The 15,138-nt window shown below is 50.9% G+C and overlaps 2 protein-coding genes across 6 annotated transcripts in view; one reads left to right on the top strand and one right to left on the bottom strand.

Moving 5' to 3' along the window:
• Positions 1–5,293, top strand: part of LOC122188757 (cartilage oligomeric matrix protein) — a 30,797-nt gene extending 25,504 nt beyond the window's left edge. For all 3 annotated transcript variants that reach the window (XM_042887328.1, XM_042887327.1, XM_042887329.1), the window contains 11 exons: positions 66–173; positions 293–452; positions 1,617–1,735; positions 1,986–2,038; positions 2,479–2,672; positions 3,092–3,270; positions 3,478–3,526; positions 3,759–3,955; positions 4,085–4,257; positions 4,420–4,559; positions 4,707–5,293. In XM_042887328.1, the coding sequence (XP_042743262.1) occupies positions 66–173; positions 293–452; positions 1,617–1,735; positions 1,986–2,038; positions 2,479–2,672; positions 3,092–3,270; positions 3,478–3,526; positions 3,759–3,955; positions 4,085–4,257; positions 4,420–4,559; positions 4,707–4,753 (1,419 nt within the window). In that variant the 3' untranslated portion in view covers positions 4,754–5,293. The remainder of the gene's footprint in view (positions 1–65; positions 174–292; positions 453–1,616; positions 1,736–1,985; positions 2,039–2,478; positions 2,673–3,091; positions 3,271–3,477; positions 3,527–3,758; positions 3,956–4,084; positions 4,258–4,419; positions 4,560–4,706) is intronic.
• A 1,181-nt stretch (positions 5,294–6,474) lies between these two features.
• CRTC1 (CREB regulated transcription coactivator 1) overlaps positions 6,475–15,138 on the bottom strand; it is a 38,658-nt gene continuing 29,994 nt past the window's right edge. For all 3 annotated transcript variants that reach the window (XM_042887380.1, XM_042887382.1, XM_042887381.1), the window contains 2 exons: positions 14,856–15,036; positions 6,475–14,192 (listed from right to left, as the gene is read on the bottom strand). In XM_042887380.1, the coding sequence (XP_042743314.1) occupies positions 13,981–14,192; positions 14,856–15,036 (393 nt within the window). In that variant the 3' untranslated portion in view covers positions 6,475–13,980. The remainder of the gene's footprint in view (positions 14,193–14,855; positions 15,037–15,138) is intronic.

The following is a 15,138-nucleotide window of genomic DNA, read 5'->3' as shown; positions in this document are numbered from 1 at the left end:
AAAGGTTCCATGGCATGCACAGCTTGGCTGCCTGCCCTGCCGCTTCATCCTTCCTTTCCTTTCAGGATAACTGCATGACTGTCCCCAACTCTGGCCAGGAGGATGCAGACAGGGACGGAATTGGAGATGCCTGTGATGATGATGCTGATGGAGATGGGATATTAAATGCCGAGGTTTGAATTCTACAGCTTATTCTGTCACACCCAAATACACTGAGAGGTCCTGCAGAGCAAATTGCCTGCAGCTTTAATGTGAACACAGAGAGCCCTCAGCAAATCCCCCTCTCCTGCAGGACAACTGCGTGTACACCCGCAATGCAGACCAGCGCAATGCAGACAAGGATAACTTTGGGGATGCCTGTGACAACTGTCGCCAAGTGAAGAACGATGACCAACGGGACATTGATGGCGATGGGAAAGGAGATGAGTGTGACGATGACATAGATGGAGATGGTAAGAGCAGCTGCAGCTGTACCGATATCAGAACAAGACAGCTGGTCAGCATGAAGCTGTAGATCCTCGTAACAGGTACCAGCACTCAGAGGCTTAAAGAACTTCTTTCTGCTGGCATGAAGGACACTTCTGTTTTTAAAACGTCCAGATGAGCAGTCAAGCCAGTATCCTTTAGAGTTCAGTTCTCGTAGGGTTAAAGTTCTATCTTCAGGATGATGCTAACAATTTTTCATAGCACTTTTATTGTATGCAGTTAAAGCCAAACTTGTTTCAGGCTTCAGAAAGATGAACGACACAAACTGATGTCAGCCCGGACAAGGACAGTACTTTGTGCTATGATTTCAACTTGTGAAGAAGTGTAGGGCTATCCAGGTTGTTAGAAGCTGCTGCCTCAGTGCAGTGTGTGTCAGGGCTGCGTTCTGGGAGAAAAAACACCACCACTGGCTGCCTTCAGGAGCAGTCTGTGAGCTAGTGATGCTGTATTTGCACAAAGCCTGCTTTCAAAAGCCAAAAATCACAATGGCTGCTGGCCTGAAACATACATATTTATTTACAGATTATTTCCAGTGCATCTAGTGCTGTTTGGGTCTCTCTACTTCCTGCCAAGTAGCTCCCTGCTGGCATGATCTGCTGGTGTAGTAGGTAGATGCAGGGAAGTGGGAAGTGAAGTCATGCAGCTTACCAATTAGGTCGTTCCTTTCCTGTCTCAGGCCTTCAAAAGACACCGTCTAAATCTTCCATGTCAAATAGCCAAGGTTAACTTGGACTTGTTCTTTAATTATGTAGACGTCTAGTTTAGAGAAAAGAGAATCTGTCATAGTTTAGGGAACCGCAGACAGCTTCATCGTCACCCTCCTGGCCGCTCATTCCTGCACAGCTCCAGGTTGGAGTCGCATTCCTCAGTTCTTCAGCTCTTCCTCAGGAATGCAGTCAGGGACATTTCCTCTCAGGTTCCTGTATGGACAGCAGCATGCTTAGTGTCTGTGAGGATGCAGTCTGCAGTATGTTTTAAGGTCAGCTGCTGCTGCTGTTGGCCTTCCTCCATCAAGTCAAAACCGTTGCCTGATTGCACCGATCCAGCCATTTGTCACCTCTTACATCCCAAAGAGATCTTGCTGCATGTACTGGAATATTGGCTTGATGGGTTCTCTGCATGTTTTACAGGAATCAAAAATCCAACGGACAACTGTAAAAGAGTTCCTAACCCTGATCAAAAAGACACTGATGGTGATGGAGTAGGAGATATGTGCGACAGCTGCCCGACAGTCAGTAACCCAGACCAGGTAAGGAAGCACTTCCACATTTGCAGTGTTACAGCTTTCTCTCACTCCAGACAGTGCTCACACCATCTGCCTGAAGTAGGTTTGGAAAGACAGACACTCAGAGTCATCAGGACAAGGTGTAGGCACTCTCCCACTGTTGTGAGCTCCGTTTCCAATCTGAACGACAATGCCAACACCTCTCTTCTTTCTCCTTTAAAGCCCAATTCTCCCACTCACCCATGTTTAAATGATTCTCGCTTTATTTTCCCAGAAAGATACTGATCATGATCTCGTGGGAGATGTCTGTGACACCAACCAGGACAGGTGAGATCTTACTGCAAATATTGTACTTGAGTTGTATGGAATTTTGGGGACACAGGCATGGAAGGCATGCATCAGTAAACACGACAAGTCAGCTTGGCCTTAATTTGTGTCTTTTTATTCAAACAAGGGAGGTGGAATTTCCTTCTAACTTCAGAAAACTTGCTCCTGGAAGTAGCAAGCCCAAGGCCTGGCAGCTGTGAGCTTGCTGACAGCAGCTTGCTTTTCATTAGCTGCCCCCACAAATTTGTTCATGGACTACAGCTGGAATATTTCTGATCTATTTGTTTGTGCAACTAATAGCTCAAGACATTAAAAGGCCAAATCACCAACTGCCCCTGTTCCTGTAGAGGATCCCAGCTGCTAGAAAGGGCATGCAAGCTTCTGGGGGAAAACAAAGTAAGTGGAAGCTCTTTAGCTGTACAATGCATTTTCTTCCCCAGCGATGGCGATGGCCACCAAGACACAAGAGATAACTGCCCCTCAGTGCCTAACAGCTCCCAGGTGGACACAGACAATGACGGACTAGGAGATGAATGTGATGACGATGATGACAATGATGGGATTCCAGATGAGAAACCCCCAGGCCCTGACAACTGTCGGCTTGTCCCTAACCCTGGCCAAGAAGATTCGGATGGTAAGGGAAACGTAATCACATCAGCTGCAGGGTTCTCCTTTCCTAGAGGCTGATATGTAGGAGCTTGACCTTCAGGTGGGCAGGAAGTAAGACCTCCCCAGTACTGACTTGAGACAGTTCTACATCATTTTCAAATCGAATAACACTGACATCAGAAAGATATTTGGGAAAAGTTCTCTTCCAGAAGTACCTACAGTGTGAGGTGCTGCTCCTCTTCATAGCTTTCCTACAAGCAGGAGGTGGTGTCAGGGTTTCTTCCCTGCTGACAAAAAGGAGGAGCGCAGCCATGCTCTGAACATCTCTTATCCTTGTATAGACATGTCTTCCTTCAGCTGTGCTAGCCAAAAGCTAGCTGAGTAAAACTTAGGTGCAAAGGGTAGGGGAAATTGAAAGCTTGCTTATTCTGTTGTCTCTCTCAGGTGATGGTGTGGGAAATCTTTGTGAAGAGGACTTTGACAGAGACATGGTGATTGACAGAATTGATGTGTGCCCAGAGAACGCAGAAGTGACGCTAACTGACTTCAGGGCTTTCCAGACAGTCGTGCTGGACCCTGAGGGTGATGCACAGATTGACCCCAACTGGATTGTCCTTAACCAGGTAGGACACTGCTCCAGAACTGGGCAGCAGGTGTGGTGGTAGCAAGCCTGTACAAAATTGGATGCAGTTTTCATTAAAAGCATGCAGGCCTGATGCCTCTGTTCAGTAATGCCCTGGTCGTAGATAGAGGCCTACCTCTGGGGTACCTCTCTGCTCATTTAACAAGAGGGTTGGAGATGCTAATTAGACAACCTTCATCTTTCACAGGGCATGGAAATTGTCCAAACCATGAACAGCGATCCTGGCTTGGCTGTAGGTGAGGCACTTATTTTTGTCCTATTAAAGAATTATTGTGCACTTCACAGCACAGCTTTTAAAACTATTTCAGATGCTGCATAATGATCCCATGTATCCTGGAAAATATTGTTTGCAGTAAGCACTCTTCAGATTTAGCTTAGTAAAGTCTACCACCCCCATCTGAATCTGGGGAGAAACGGATCGATGTTTTACCTCAGAACGCAGAGATTTTGCTTTCCTACCAACTGCAGGTTACACAGCATTCAATGGAGTGGACTTTGAGGGCACATTCCATGTCAACACTGCCACAGATGACGATTATGCTGGCTTCATATTTGGCTACCAGGACAGTTCCAGCTTTTACGTGGTCATGTGGAAGCAGATGGAGCAGACATACTGGCAGGCAAACCCCTTCCGAGCAGTCGCAGAACCTGGTATTCAGCTGAAGGTAAAGAAAGCACTGAAAAAGAAATCAGCAGTGGATTTTGGTCTTTCTTAGCTGTGCTTCGATGCACGCAGTGGGGCAGCAGCTGTGGGCAGCTCTTTATCCACATTCCACCACTCTTCTCCACGTTAGGCAGTGAAGTCCAAAACAGGCCCAGGTGAGTATCTGCGCAACTCCCTCTGGCACACTGGGGACACCACAGACCAAGTCAAACTGCTGTGGAAGGACCCCCGCAACTCCGGCTGGAAGGACAAGACGTCGTACCGCTGGTTCCTGCAACACCGGCCTCAGGTTGGATACATCAGGTGAGGGGTTCCCAGCCTTCTCTGCATGGCTGAGCAGAAGTTCAGCACGGAAAGCAAGCATCTCCAGTGCAGTTCTGTGGTAAAGAGGAGGCAGCGACTGGGGAACCATTTCTGTGAGTGCCTCAATCTCGTCTCCATGTCCCACACGCCTGTTCTCTCTAGAGCTCGCTTCTATGAAGGCCCCGAGGTTGTAGCAGACACTGGAGTTGTCCTTGACACAACTATGCGAGGAGGGCGCCTGGGAGTCTTCTGCTTCTCCCAAGAGAACATTATTTGGTCAAACCTGCGCTACCGCTGCAACGGTGAGTTGGTTGTGAAGGTCAAACACAGGAGTTGCTGCCATTTGGCTTGAACAAGTTCATCTACGGTTGGAGTAGGGAATATCAAGCAGTAGCCTAACTCTACTTTTCATTTCTGCTCCTAATCTGTATTTGCTTTTATCTCCTTAGATACCATTCCAGAAGACTATGAAACATTTAAAGTTCAGCAAGACTAACCTGACTTTTAAATGTCCAACAAAATCTGCTTATAAAAAAGTGCTCAGCTGCCCCACTGTTGCCTCTGGTATACTGTATAAAGAACTGTAAGTCATATACCACTGCACTCTGCACAGCACCAAGTGTCACTGCACTATCTGGCATGTTTCCTACAACAGCAACTTTCCTGTAAATGCTACCAAATCCTCTTGGAACAGCAGAAGCACAGACGTCAAGTGTGCCTCGAAGCCTGTGCTGCTGTTCTCTGCACTACGTGGAGAAAGATGTGCTGAGAAGCTACTGCAGTAGCTGAATGGTTTGACTAAGATTAGCGTGGATGATTCCCTGGACTTTTTTCCCCACTCCAAGGCTCTCAAATGTAAATGTTGTCTTTTTCGACACCTACTAAAGCAAACCCAGCACGAGTCTGAAAGGGTCACAGAAAGCCAAGTCCAATGTCCGAGTTGCTCACAAAGTATTAAAAAAAAACAAAAAAAGCACTTTAGGGAGAGTATCTTTGTTCTGGAATGTTGGATAATAAATACTCTAATAGACTTCTCCTTGGTCACGTGCACGCTGCTTTTTTCCTCTTCTGAAACTTTTCCATTGCTGATACGTAAGAAAGAAACCCTCAAAAGCTGAATGCGAGAGGATGGCTGGAGAGCCTCAGCTGAATTAATGGTTCTGTTAGCAATAGGAACACACAGGGAGAGTTTTTTCAGTCAAGAAGCTTCCTCTAGCTAGACCATCCCACCTCGTTCTTGCAGATAAGCAGCAGCAGCTGATTTCAGACTGATAAGCAGAGGCCTTACACTCAGTTTGTGTTATGACACCGTGCCAGAACTCCAAGGAGCAGCCGAGGACGAGGGAAAGCTGAAGCCATCCCTACTAAGAGGGGCTCACGTGGGCTGGGTGCAGCAGAGGCTCACAAAGGGCTTCTGCAGTTGGTAAGCTGGAAAGTCTGAAGTCCTGCAGTTCTGAGATCTCAGTCTCGTCCAGCTCAACAGTTACCAAGCAGCATTAAAAAACAAAGGCCCCGTTTTGCTAGATGTTTCATGCAAGCAGCTCACACCAGTTATACTGAAACTTATGGGTTCATCAGAAAGGCAGCTCCTGCTGAACACTTCAGTGCAGTTTTGTAAGCTAGAATGAGGCTGCATGGCAAATGCTGCTCCTGGTTACCATCCAGTGCAGCTTCTGTGACATGGAACCAAACGAGCAAGGTGTGAACAGAGCTTTCCTCCTGCACAGCTCGTGGCTAAAAGCACGTTTCACCAAGCCCAGGTCTGCACAGCACAGCGGAGTTGAGCTCACACTCAGGAGGCAGCAGCACGAGCAGAGATGTGCAGGAAGAACCCACTGGTGTAACTGGCCCTAAAGGCTGCTGGCTGATCGCAGCGCTTGCAGGACATCTCCATCCACCATTCCAAGGTTGTCACAAAGACACACACTGAGTTTTCCTTCTTCCACAGGCAGCCATGCAAATGAGCCAGCCCAAATTACAGCCAGCCCCAATTAGACACAGCAGCTCTCAGCACTCAAGGAAAGCTCCGTAGCTTCTAAGAAACCACTTCCAGCACGGCGTGGCCACAGGTGGTGCACAGATTTGTTTTCCATAGCTGTCAGAAGCCAACTAACCCAAATGTCTCACTGTTTGTTTGTAAACACCAACAGACCGACAGTGGAAACCTTCAGACCAAAAAGCAAACAAGGAACACAACAAGAAAAAGCAAAGCAGCCAGAGACAAAAACATTTCAACTTTTATTACATTTCATTTACAAATAATGCAAAGATACAAAGACAAAAGCCTTCACACAAAAAAGAAAAGGTTGAAAAGAATGTACATTTAGTTGAGCTGCTTTTTCACATCATTTCTCAGATTGCAAACACTTAAAGCCAACTTCAGTTTTCCACTTTACCTATAGAAAAAACACAATAAATAAAACTTTTATGTCGCAGGGACAATTTTTCCAGCGTTCCTGTGCCACCAACACTGTAGCTGAATATAGGATTGCATATATCAGTGAAATAATCCACAAATTAGTTTAATAGAAAAAGTTAACTTGTAAAGAACAGTATATTATACTGTCTCTGAAAATGCATAAATCCGACGTTTTTTTCCCAAGCTCAACGAACGACATAAAGTTGTTTTTAGCTGCCAGTCTGTGAGAGAAGCTGCCAAAAGCAGCTGTATTTAATTTGATTAAAATCCAACCTCCCCTCCTAAGCACTGTCACACTGAACTTCCACTTCTTCTACGAGGAATCCCTCCACACGTGGGGGCTCTGTTCAGGTAACAAGAAAAAGCTGCTAGAAGTCCTAATTCCTCCCAAAAGAAAACCTCAGTATCTACTGCCTTATTAGTTAATAGCTGGCTGGAATACAATATTTCAATTGCTACGCTGTATAACGCTGAGCAGAGATCAGTGGATGTGCGATACTGAGATGGTCTGAAGGACGCCCAGGATCAGTGAGTGATGCAGTGCTGTTGAAGCAAGCCCTGCCCCAGCGTCCAGCTCCATCCGCCTGACCACGCAACTTCATGCTCATCAGTTCCACCTGCTCATCTTCCCTGCGTTTCATGTCTGCTGGATCCCCAGGCTGAGCCACCTTAACCCTTTCCTGCCAGACAGAGCCTTGCAACGTCGCACGTAAGCGAAGGTGTTTGCTAACTGCTGCTTTTCTGCCTTGACCGAGAGCCAGAGCAGACGGTGCCGCCTTCAACGCTCGCCCTCTGCAGAGCTCAGCTCCGTTTCTGGACGCTGGCGTCCCGTTCCTGAAGGGAACACTGACTCTCCATCGCTACGGCTGCAGAACGCAGTTCTCAAATTGGATTTATGAACTGGGACCTTCTGCCCCTTTTTCTTTTCTAAACCACAGCATAAAAACTGAGTGCTGACCGATGCGCAGGACGTGCAAAGGAGCCATTTGGCCGCACAGACACTGCAGCTCAGAAGGCAGAACGAGATCAGCACTGTGAGCAGAGCCTATCAGAGCCAGCAGCACATCTGCTTTGTGCTGGACCCACAGATGTGGCACACCCAGAACCTGCCCCCCTTCCAAAGGTTCGGTCGGTGCTATTCCCAATACAAACCCCTTCGCACGAGCTGAAGCCTCATCCCAGACCTCCCCTCACCAAGCGTCAGTGGTGACAATTTAAGCTTCTTTTGCACATTCAGCTGCAGGATGGACCGACCTGCACAGGTCTCAGATGGAGCAGGGGGAGATCTGTGCCCGCTCTGCAGCCCTCAATTCCCACGCAGAGCTGCGTGCTGCATCTGCTCCATCTGCCCGCGTTTGTTTGTTGAAGGCTATTCTAAAGTGGGCCAGGAGATGAAACCTGGATCACATTGGTTTAACTGTGTGCCCCCCAAAGCCTCCTGGGGTTACGTAAACGTGGAGCAGGAGCACAGTGCCGCAGGTCAGCGCTCTGCTCTCCAGCACACAAACACCCCTGGTCCCCATCGCTGCAAGGCCACCTCGCTCTCATTTGCCACAGTCAAACTAAGAAAGACACCACAAAACGGGATCCAACGTGTGTTAACAACCCAATGACTTCAACAGAAAAAAAGCCACACCAACATGAACGTGTCTGCTAAGCCACAGCTGGGGGAGGCCGGGCGCGTCTGCTTCTTTTGAATTTGCTCATTGCAGGGGGGTGGGTGGCACGGACAGACAGACAGCGTTCCTCCAAACAGCATCCAGACGAGCTCAAAAACACAACAAAGCAGCGAAACGCAGCACAGCTCCAGTCTATGGTGGGAGGTGACCTGGCTGCCACTCCTCAGCAGCTCAGCGCTGCTCAGTCCCAACCATCGGCTCAAAGCAAAGGAAAATTCATCAGGACCCACACAGCACAGACAGAACCCAGCGCCCACCCCGACCCTGGCAGGCAGCAGCAGAACCTCTTCAAAGCAGCAAACAATTGGTGACAGCTGATATCAACACGTCCACACCGAAACAAGCCCTACAACGCGTGCCCTGCTTCAGTGACGGAGCACAAGGGAAAGCGATGGCAGAACAAAAGCGGTCTGTGCCAGCACAGTGCCACAGCATCACTCATCAAAACCCATCAAACCCATCGGCTTTGTTGGAACACAGCAGCAGCCACGAAGGGGAAACAGCATCTGTCTGCACAGTTACATCGTAAAAGAAAAAAGGGGAGATTGAGGAATTTGTATGAGCTGAAGGCAGGAAAATTAAGGAGTAAAACAGTCAAACCTATCATCTCCACTGCCATCCTATCATCTGCTGTAAGAGCCGTCTGAGGTGCTGTCACTGCTGTGTCTCACTTGTGTGACAGCGATGGCAGAAATGCCATCAGAAGAAGAGCAGCGAGGAAAACACCTCAGATCCCACAGAGATCCATCCCTGCAGCCCTGCTGGCCGCAGCCGCAGCCCAGCACCGAGGGCTCCCTGCGGACAGGGGGACGCTTGGCAGCAGAACAGAGCTCTGCTCGCATCTGTCAGACCTTTCCTCCAAGGCAGAGGCAGAATATGAGAACAAAACGTTGACTGCTGAATGAACCAAACGGTGCTTTTTGCCAAATCGCTCCGCTTCCTCAGCTGACACCAGGCTCCTTCCCAGCAGTGCTCACAGCTGCGCCCCCACTGCAGAGCAGCGCTGCTCCAGAGCCCTTTGCTACGGCTGAACCCGGAATGCGGTGACCGGGAAGGCTGAAATTCAGAGAGAAGTTCAGAGCTACCCAACAAATCACCCAGGAAATGGCAGAGGGAGCAAGAGCCCAACAGCGAACACAACGCGCCGGGCCAAGGAGATGCGCTGCACCTGGAACCTGAGGACGGGAGGACGCACAGCCGCCGTCCACAAGCAGCTGCAGGGGGAAGCAGACGGCTGCTCCGCTCCTGACTTCTGGTCTCATTACCTTCACCTGCAGAAATCCACAGCGCTCACAGACTCTTCCCATCCCTAAAGCAGAGAACCTGCAACAAGCAAAGAGCGAAGCCATCGCCACCAGCAATGGGAGAGGAGAAGAGAGGAGGGAGAGGCTGCGCTGCTCCCAGGAGAACGCGGTAAGAGCTGAGCCCAGGCTCCCTGCAGCCACTTCCCACACCTTCCCTTCTGCACCGACTCCCCAGCACTGCTCTGCTACGCGCTGCCCCTCTGACAGCACGGCTCCACCTCCCAAAGAAACCAGGCAGTGCATTTACCCCTTCAGGCCTTTATTTTGATAAAATCGGTCAAGCCCACATAAGGCAATATACACCACAGTTCAAACTGCCCCCCTCCCCCCGGTGGAAAATAAAATAAATAACACAAATGAAGAGAGTACGTAATGTAGTGTTTCGTTCTGCAGTATAGAAATTCCACACAATGATTCCGTTTAAAAAGGTAAAAATGATTTATAGTACACAGTAATCATGTCATCGTGGTGCCCGCATAGAAAACCGACATGCAATCCATGCCTACACTGCGCAGTATAAATAAGATGCAACTAGAAATACAAAGGACAGGAACACTACAAATCAGCGTTAGGTTTTTTTTCCCCATTTGGGTTTTTCTGTTGTTGTTGTTTTTCTGTTTTTTAAAAAGAACACAGACGGAACAGACGCTACCTGCGCTCTCACCCTGCCATCACAGTGACGGGGGCTCTGCTGCCCACAGGAATGCATGCTGTGCTCCCGGCCCGGCTCTGCTCTCTGCCCAGGGGGCATCGGCCCCGGAGCCCCTTTGAAGGGCGCACAGCTGGGCTGAGCAGAGCAGAGCTCAGAGGGCGGCTCGCTCTCGGTTGGTCCGCAAACACTTTTGCCGAGCGGCTCTCAGGAACGCTTCCTCAGAAACCCTTTTGTTTGTTTGTTTCGTAAAGGTAACAAAATACACAAAGGGTCGAAATCCTCCTTCGGTCAACTGACAGCCTCTGTCTGGAAACCTTTCTCCCCCCTCCTCTTTCAAAGAAGAAAAACGGGACCCGCAGGGGTTTTTCTGTACAGAAGGGTTTGCGGCTGAGCGCGGGCGAAGTGCTGCTGCCATGCAAAGCCGGAGCGCGGGGTGGGACGGGGCTGCGCTGCCACACGGCACAGGGAGCTGAGCTGAGCCCGAGGAGCCGCCGCAGGGCCAGCAGGGCCCCCGCCTGCAGGAGCAGCGCAAACCTGGATTTCTTTTGAAGGTCACAGTATTCCATACACTGAAAGTTCGCTCCTATGGATCCCCCGTTCATCGGCAAACGCAACAGCCCAGCTGGGGAGCTCTCTCCATATACTGATATAAAGCACGCTGCACGGAGGGGCCGGGTTCATTCAGCAGGGACGTTCAGATGGGAACTCTGACCCCACACAGCTTTGGGGTTATTTAACTGAACGAGGTCTAAATGATAGCGGCAGCTTTTTGCTGCACGGCTTCTCCTCCCACTCTGACATCCGAGGGCAGCAGCTCCCAACGCTCCCACGTTTGAGCTGAGATCAGAGCTCACAGCTCGTGAACCACAACCACCAACCAGCGCGGCTCCCCTCCGCGTTTCCACCCCCAGCTCCAGGGCTGCTCTCACGCACGCAGTGGCAACGCAGATCAGGAGGGGTGGCAGCCCCTCAGCACAGCGCTCAGTGCTGGGACCTCATCCTCCCCTCCTGCAAGGAAGGAACAAATCCTGCACCTCTCAGCCACGTGGTCCCGAATTTGGACAGTTGCATCCAGATGTGATTTTTGTTGTTGTTTTTTTAAATTAAGGCCATTTTAAATGTCTACTTACAAGTCTAATAAACAAGATCTCTTATATACACGTGTAGTTTAAAAAAAAAACACCTCAGAAGGTAGCATTTAGCAACAGCTCCCTGTGAAAGTCTCCAGTTAGGAATCTCATCTCCATTCGGAAGTGACTGGTTTTAAAAAAATAGATCACAAACGAGAACCGACATGCAAATGTCTAAGAGTCATTGGAACGAGAGAGCGACACGGACAGGAATCCCACCGAGGAAGGACAGAACTGCAAGGGACACGCGGACGGCGAGGAGCAGCTCCCATCTCCCCCCACACCGCACCTCTGCGGCCGCCCCAAAGCACTGGGCTCCGCAGCAGCGATTTGATGGGACTCCTCCCAGTCGGCGCCGCCCTTTGGTTTTCTCACATTGAAAAAAGCATCAGCGACCCGAAGTGCGGGCGCTGGGAGTTGCGGCGCAGGGCGCGCGTCCCGACAGCCGCTGCTGACAACGGGGGGGATCTTCCAGTTGCAGAGACGGACGCGGGGAAGCGATGGAAAGAAAAACATGTTTAGTGCAAATGGTCCAAACGAACGGCACCAAGGCGAGCAAACGGCCCGGCACACAGATCCCAGCGGCGGCTCCGCGCTGCAGCGTTTGCACGAATGTCAGGACGGCGTCCCGCTGATTTCTGGAAGCACACAGAAATGTGTATAACTCATTAGGAGCAGGGCAGCCCCCGAGCAGCTCCAAACCCCAACGGGAGCAGGGAGAAGCGCTGCAGGGCTCTGCTCAAAGCCGGCAGCAGCTGGCAATGGACGAAACGCAAAGCTCTGAGTGCACGCAGAGCAGGCCTGGGCTGGGCAGTGCCAGCAAGGAACACGGCTGTCTGGGAATGGCAACTACAAGGGCTCCTTAATTGAGGTGCTTTAATTTAATGTGAGCCTTCCGCCCCTCCTGCATGGAGCTGCCCCTCGCTGCCTCATTCACCACAGACAGAATGGTTGCTTTGTTAATGACACCCAAATAATGCCAGCTCCAGCTCCTAACCTTGCTGAGGAGGGGCAGGCGCTGAGAGCCCAGCACGGCGCCTCCTTCGCTGTCGCACCAACAGCGCCAGCAGCGATGCTCCCAAAGAACCTTCCAACACATCTTTCCAACCAGGCAGAGCCCTGGAGTGCAGACAGAACCTCTGCAGCTCATCAGCTGCACAGCAGCACGGCCAGCGGGCAGCAAAGGACGCTGTAATGCAGCGCCCAGCCGCACCGCAGCAACGAGGACCAACAGGAGTCACCTGCTGTGGTCACCAGGAGCCCAAGGCGCTGCTGGGCGCCCGCTGCCCGGCTGTGGGGGGCTGAACAGATTCACCCCACGCTGAAAGGAGCCCCTGCACCCCGACTGCTCTGCTCCAGCACGGCGGAGGGAACCCTCACCCTCGGCTCCCTGCTGCTCAAGGTCCGTTTAGAATTCCAGTTAGTTAAAAATACCTATATATATATAATATATATAATATATTTCTGGAATAAAAACACAAAAAGATGTACAAGTATTACATAGAGTGCTTCAGTTGGCGGTATGTAGTTCAGCTACTTTGCTAATATCCAAATACTTAAATTAAAAAAAAAAAAAAAAATCATAAATAACGGTAACAGAATAAGTAATGGATAAGAATAAAAAATAAAACCCAGTTGTGGTGATTTCAGCCGGGCACTGCTGGAGAAACGCCCCTCTGCTGCCCAAGAGCCCCTCACTGAGCAAAGCCAGACCTCTGCTCTGCGCCTGCCCTCCTGCCTGCCTCCAGCTGCTTCAAAACGCCCCGTTCCTCCCTCCGTGCTCATCAAGTAATGAATTATAGTACTTTCTTGTGTGCTCAGAAATGCCATATATATGTATACATATATATAAATATATATATTACATATATATATCTCTTTTTTTAATTTTTTTTAAGAAAAAAGCTTTGAAAATAGTGTTTACAGTCGCCGGCTGCCAAGGCCGCGGGGCGGCTCCTCCGCGCGCAGTTTGCTCAGGGCAGGGAGGCAGAAGGACGCGAGGAGCCTGCAGACAAACATCGACCAAGGAAGAAGCGCTCGCCCTACGAAGCAGCTGGCACAAAGCAGAGCCACAGCTCCCTGCCCCCCCAGAGATTTGCTTCCCGACGCGTGGGGGACGAGGGGGCACCGCCGGGTGCCTCCCCCCCGCTCCGACCACAGCCACAATTTGGTTCGGTAGAGAGAATCAATTTTCCCTTGGCTGCGGACCCCCCTCGCCTGCCAGGAGCCCCCTTCTAGTGCAAAGGTAAACTGACAACGCCGGAGCTTTGGTGGGGGAGGGGGGGCTCTGGAGAGGAGAAGGCTGAGGAAACTCCTTGCTCGTTAATGGCGATGAGTGGACAAGGGGCGAAATACGGCGCGACAGGGAGCAGGGGTCTGCAGCGCTGCAAGCTCAGAACAACAAGCTTTACTCATTGTACACGGCGCGCAGGACGGAGCTCCGGCTCTCGGCAGCCCCGGCTCTGCCACGACTGACCCACGGCCTCTGCTCCGGCTGATCCAGGAACGACCCCCGCTGCCGAGCTCCCGGCGCCCCACGTCACAGCCGGTCCATCCGGAACGTGTCCTCTGTGGCGGGGTCGGTGAGGACCATGTCCGGGTCGTTGAGCATGTGCAGTCCATCCAGGGTTAAAGGGTCAATTTTGAGTTCATCCAAAGGAAACTGGGAATCGGCGTCGAAGCTGACGTCGCCCACTCCTGCCAAAGAGCTGGTCAGTTCTTTCGATAAGCTGGGAGGAGATTCTCCTGTCACTGCGGGGAAGAGGGACAGAAAGGCAGCGGCGTTGGCCTCATGTATCCTCCAGGCACGACATTAAGACACAGCAAAAAAAAAAATACAGAGCCAGCCTGGTGTAATTCCCGAACCATTTACTGAGCTGCAGCTCACACAAATCTGTCCTCGTTTCCAGCCGGATGAACTACAGATCTGTCAGAGCACCTCGATGACACAACACAAAGCAAAACTCATCTAAGTGCATCTGGGGCTACAAAGGGACAACGCTCGGGGCTCTGCTCTCCTTTGCTTTAGGAACAATTAGCTCAGTTTGCATTATTCTCATCAGTATGAGCCCCCGGCTGAAGGAAGGATTCAACTCCAGCTTTTTCAGTGACCTATGCAGAAACTGCTTCCAAATGTCCAACTGTGACCAGATTCTCCACCGTATGGAACACTGAAATAATCCCTGCCGGCAAGTTCGGGCAGAGGAAGGAGCTCAGCTCTCGTGGATGCGTGAGCCAGCAGGGGGGCGCTGCGCCGATGGCAGGGACGGAGCAGGAGCCCCACAGCCGGGAACTCAGCGCCGACACGAGCTGAAACCGAGCCCCAAAGAGCAGCGACACCCAGCTCCTGCCCAGCTCTCCCCAGCCAAGGCAGCACCGCGCAGCCGGGCTCTGCGAAGCGCGGCGTTTGCTCACCTGTCAGGATGATGTTGGGGATGTTCCCGTGGCTGGAGTAGCTGAGCTGCGGCGAGTCCTGCAGGCTGCCGTGGCTGCCGGTGAGGCCCATCATTGCTGCCTGGGAGTAGTTAAGCGTGGAGCAGGGGCTGTACAGGCTGTTGGAACTAATGGCGTTTTCTATCATGTTAAACTGTTCGAGCTGAAGACCAAGGCACAAAGGAATTGTTACTTCCAACCATCGGGAAAGGCAGCAGAAATAACTTACAGAGCTCAAGGATGGGAAGGGGTGTGAAGAAAGGCA

Source organism: Lagopus leucura, unplaced genomic scaffold, assembly GCF_019238085.1.
Source record: "Lagopus leucura isolate 7727_CA_CO unplaced genomic scaffold, USGS_WTPT01 Super-Scaffold_100081, whole genome shotgun sequence".
In the NCBI taxonomy this organism is placed as follows: Eukaryota; Metazoa; Chordata; class Aves; order Galliformes; family Phasianidae; genus Lagopus; species Lagopus leucura.
The sequence above is the reverse complement of the archived record's forward strand: the minus strand, read 5'-3'. Positions and strand labels throughout refer to the sequence as shown.